The sequence below is a fragment of the Medicago sativa genome, chromosome 2, assembly GCF_051527215.1.
Source record: "Medicago sativa cultivar Bolivia chromosome 2, Bolivia_mono, whole genome shotgun sequence".
Taxonomy (NCBI): Eukaryota; Viridiplantae; Streptophyta; class Magnoliopsida; order Fabales; family Fabaceae; genus Medicago; species Medicago sativa.
The window spans coordinates 68,467,397-68,471,929 of NC_140750.1; the positions used below are offsets into that span (position 1 = coordinate 68,467,397).

General features: G+C 29.5%; 1 protein-coding gene across 1 annotated transcript; it reads right to left on the bottom strand.

Moving 5' to 3' along the window:
* Positions 1-1,514: 1,514 nt before the first annotated feature.
* On the bottom strand, positions 1,515-4,471 carry LOC146950065 (peroxidase P7-like). The gene is made up of 3 exons (XM_085746030.1): positions 4,096-4,471; positions 3,243-3,434; positions 1,515-2,228 (listed from the first exon to the last, which is right to left on the bottom strand). The coding sequence occupies exons 1-3, from the start codon at positions 4,303-4,305 to the stop codon at positions 1,674-1,676; spliced, it is 957 nt and encodes a 318-aa protein (XP_085602156.1). The 5' UTR covers positions 4,306-4,471; the 3' UTR covers positions 1,515-1,673.
* Between the last annotated feature and the right edge of the window lie 62 nt (positions 4,472-4,533).

Genomic DNA, 4,533 nt, shown 5'->3' on the forward strand with positions numbered 1-4,533 from the left:
GTAGAGACTTTCATCAAATTCTGCACGCTCCTTAGTGACTATCCTTTCCCTATTTATACACAATCACTAACCACAAGTCTATTTATCTCAACCAATTATATTTTGCCAAGTGTATTTTCTCATGTGCTATTTTGAATCATAACAGTACATTATAGGCACTAAATGTGATGTTGTAATTTTTGTTGTTGTTGAAATAACTGACCATTTTCTTGAGATTTGATAAAACAATTTGGTTTATATTCATGGTCACAAAGGACAAACACAAAATTTTACCTTGAAAGAAGTATTTGAACAAATTGGCTTTAATCATTCAAGTGAACTTGGTTTTTCACAAACCTAGACATTTTCAAAGCATGTACACCTATGTATTCACAATAGTTTGAACATGTTTCTTTGGTCAATCGAGTTTTTAGTCAATCAAAAGCATGCATATGATAAATGTTGAAATACTAAAATTTATTTGTTTTATAGTGTGCTTTTCACATCTTTCTGCACCTCAGCTTCCCATCTCCTTCATGAAATTGGGATTGTTCACACTCTAGTAGTCTGATAAGTTTCTACAGCTTCTATGGGATGAGCAAGGTCTCTTAACGAACACTCAAATTGTAGTTATACCATTAGTTAGATCACTTGATTAACGTGCTTAAATACTTATCCTATCTTTAATATGGAGTGTTGTAGGTCCGTATATAGGTATGAAGAAATTCTAATCTTGATTATAACACTTATGATTTTTGTGTGCGCACAAGATTGTGAATATTGTATTTCTCTCACAATTAATTATTTGTATGATTAAAGAATATGATACAAATTATAGGAAAACCATCTAAGCTCATACCAAACCAAAACTCCATTGCACAACCATCACTCCCATTTCCACAACCATGACAACAACCAACCAGGAAGTTTCTAACATATACAAACGGCATGAATATAAAGAGGAGTATGAGGTAGACTCATAGCACTAGAATAATAGGACAACAATCTAACATGATACAACATAATTCATTAATATATTAAGGAAACAAATGTTGCACCCTATTTCTATTAAAAATAAATTAAGTTTTGTTAAGTCTAAAGTTTGAATTTAAATCTAGGAAGATACGAGGTTTTCATCTTAGCCAACCGAGTTCAACTAACATTTGTAACTAATTTTTCACATTATATATTTATAACTAGATTTAATGTTTTTACACTTTTTTTAAGCCTATAAAATTGAGATTTATGGGTTAAACCCTTGTTTGAGCGGCTTGGCTCTTGAGGCGATCCTAAACTTATGACATGTCTATTTATTGTTTTTAACTTATTTCATTAAGCTTCTCTAGGATAACTTATGAAAATAGTATATAGTTTATATTAAAATATTTTGATTTTATTTTATCTTTCATTATAGAAATAGTTTATATATAAACACTTGTATAATAAATGTTTATCCTATATATGCACTTGTTTATCCAAACAGGGTCACAATTGAGAAAGAAGAAAAAACAATGCAACATTTGATCAATCCAACATAAAACAAGCATTATCCATTCATTGATTTAAGTAAGACAGACAACATATATAAAGATCTAGTCAGCCTTTATGACTTAGACCCCCTGCTTAATCAATTATCCAAAATCTCCAACACAATATTTATTCAATTGCTAATATGCCCTCCAATTCATGATCAATTAATTCACAAGCCTGCAATTCTTTCTAATTTCCCCATTAGTCCCTGTGAGAGGACTAATTCTACTCATCTTCACCATAGCAACAGCAAAGTCTCTTCTAAAAGCAAAACCATTTCTACTATAAGCCCTAACCAAAGAAACTTGAGAACCAATACCATTGAAAAGAGCTTGATCAGAATGAAGAAGTCCTTTATTAGCAACAAGATCCCTATAGTAGTTGTTGTCAAAAGTAACTGGAGAGACAGAATCAAGAGGTGCCAAATTTGTGTCACCACCAGAAAGAGGACAATTTGCTTTTCTTAAGGTTGCAAAGTTTGTGTCAATGTTGGTTTCATTGTATATGCGATTTCGGAAAAATTGACATTCTGCTTGGCCTATGGTGTGTGCACCAGAAAGGACTGTAAGGTCTCTTAATGTTAGACCTTTGTTTTGAAACATTTTAGTGAGTGTGGATAGGTCAGAAGCTGGTGAAGGGATTTGGCTGTTTGCTGCACTTTGACTTGCTGTTCTTGCATCTCTTCTTCCAAGTGGTACTACCCATGAGGGTCCTCCAAGCTATATAAATTAATTGAAACCATGGTGAATTATTGAGATTCAGAAAAGTAATGATGAATCAAAACTATATGCATAAAACACCATAACAATAATGAATATAAAACTAGAAAATAGAATTAGCAATTAAAGTTAGAGAAATAAAAAAAAATCTATTTTTAATTCTCTGTAATCATTAAATTTGATGACATATAGTTAGGGAAATTTATAGGATAAAACTCATGTTTCACATAGAAATAAGGTTTGATTCGAGTTTATAAAAAGTGATACTCATTATCTTAAAAGTTATCTTAAAAGTTTATTTTGTAAGACTGAATTAAATTTAACATATTAAGGGTTTATGGTGTCATAGTCTATCCATTTGATACTCAACCCAGAGCTGGTCTTTTTAATTATTTGGATGTCTCTTGTTGCATTTTTTTTGTTGAAAAAAATTCATTCATAATGATAGTTCTCTAAAAACATATTTTCAATAAAATTAATTAAAGTGAGTTAAAAAAAATAATATTTCTATGTAGTACCAACTACTAACTAAACATAATATTTGCTCAAAAAAAAAAAAAAAAAAACTAAACATAATATAATTTTGATGTCCTTAGTAAACATAAGGTTGACTAAAGTTTATAAAAGTGCACCGTGCTCTCGAATTTTTTGTTGCTAATTTCCTTTTTAAGTATAATGAGTGATTTGATTTGATCTTGTCACTCTTGATAAAGAGACCCCATATACAACGACAAGAGTTAGCATGATTACCCTCAATTATATGTGAGAAAAAGTTAAGAAGAGAAAGTGGCGGACATGGTTTGGAAACAAGCTCGTGCCATAGACAATATGATAGGAAAAAAATAAACATCAAGTACCATCTTGAGAATGACCAGAGAATTGTATGATTACAATAAAAATGCATTCTAAACAATATAATATGTTCACGTATAATTATTTATCTGCCTTTAATTTCTTTTGTCACAAAAAAATATACATGTCTAATAAAAGGAAAGAAAGAAATGAGTTACTAACCAGTGCTATTCCATCTCTAGTTGCAAGTGCTAGAATATCAGCACAAGAGACAGTGGCTTTGCAAGAAGCTTCAACACTGGTTTTAATGGTATCAATCACTTCAAAACCCCTAGCTGAGTTTTTGTTAGGTGCGGCATTTTTCTCACCGGTAAAGGTGGAAGTGTCATCCAATAAGATTGATCCATCACATCCCTACAAAATAAACAAAGAAATAAAACTCACATGTTAATGTAAATTTTTTTTTTAAATTAAAAAAAGCCTGTAAACTGTTTTTATTTTTAAATAGTCATGACTTTTATTTTTATAAAAGAATATATATTCAACTTTCGTACTATATATTTATCTTTTTTTTTTAAGGATACTATATATTTATCTGTTACTTTAACTTCATTATGTTTAATTATAAAGAATGGAGTAGATGAAACCAAAAACAAATGTAGTAGTTCATTATGTGATATGTTAAAAAAAAAAAAAATTAAGATGATGACATCCATTTTATTTAATGTAGAATAAAAGATGAAATTTATCTTTCTGTTCACCACATAATCAAATAGTCTAATTATATTATACTAAGTCTCCTAAAGCTCAATTCACTTAATTATGAAAACTGTGGAGTGATATATATATATATATATATATATATATATATATATATATATATATATATATATATTTATAAAATACCAATAAATTAACAATAGAACAATTTTAAGATTTTCCCAAATGAAAAATAGAGCCTAGTTAGAATGTGAGAGATAAAGTAAAATTAAATCATATGTATATGTTTTTTTACTCAATCATATGTATAGTATATTAATAAATGATTTTTGTCCATTATCTTAGAGGGACTTACATTTACAAAGCAGTCATGAAAGAACAAACGAAGTATAGAAGCACCAATTCGGGCTTCATTATTGATAGCTTTGGTCATTTCCCTGCGCACTATGGTTTGAAGGCTAGGGCAAGTTCTTCCATAGAAGTTAGGAAAAAGTTGTGCATTGGTAGAACAAGCAAAGATAGAAAGAATAGAGAGTGTAACAAATAATTTGTTTAAGGTCACCATATTCAATATAAAAATATCTATTTTGATTTAAGCTACCAATGAGAGAAGTTATGGAAATGTGAGGATTAGTTGTGAAGAAGCATATGAAAGATTAATCAATATATATAGAGGTTTTTTTTTTCTTTTTCTCGAGAGGATATTGTGGAATTTGTATATGCCATTATTGTGACGGTGCATGCATAGTTAGGAGATTGATAAGAGTCAGAAAGAGAAGATATGCAAATAATA

What these genes read in the sequence shown, in the direction of transcription:
- LOC146950065 (XM_085746030.1), bottom strand. Translation starts at nt 4,305, where the DNA reads ATGGTGACCTTAAACAAATTATTTGTTACACTCTCTATTCTTTCTATC. An exon ending in TTCATGACTGCTTTGTAAAT is followed by an intron (nt 3,435 to 4,095) that starts GTAAGTCCCTCT and finishes TTTATTTTGTAG; the next exon opens with GGATGTGATGGATCAATCTT. An exon ending in CTAGAGATGGAATAGCACTG is followed by an intron (nt 2,229 to 3,242) that starts GTTAGTAACTCA and finishes TAATTTATATAG; the next exon opens with CTTGGAGGACCCTCATGGGT.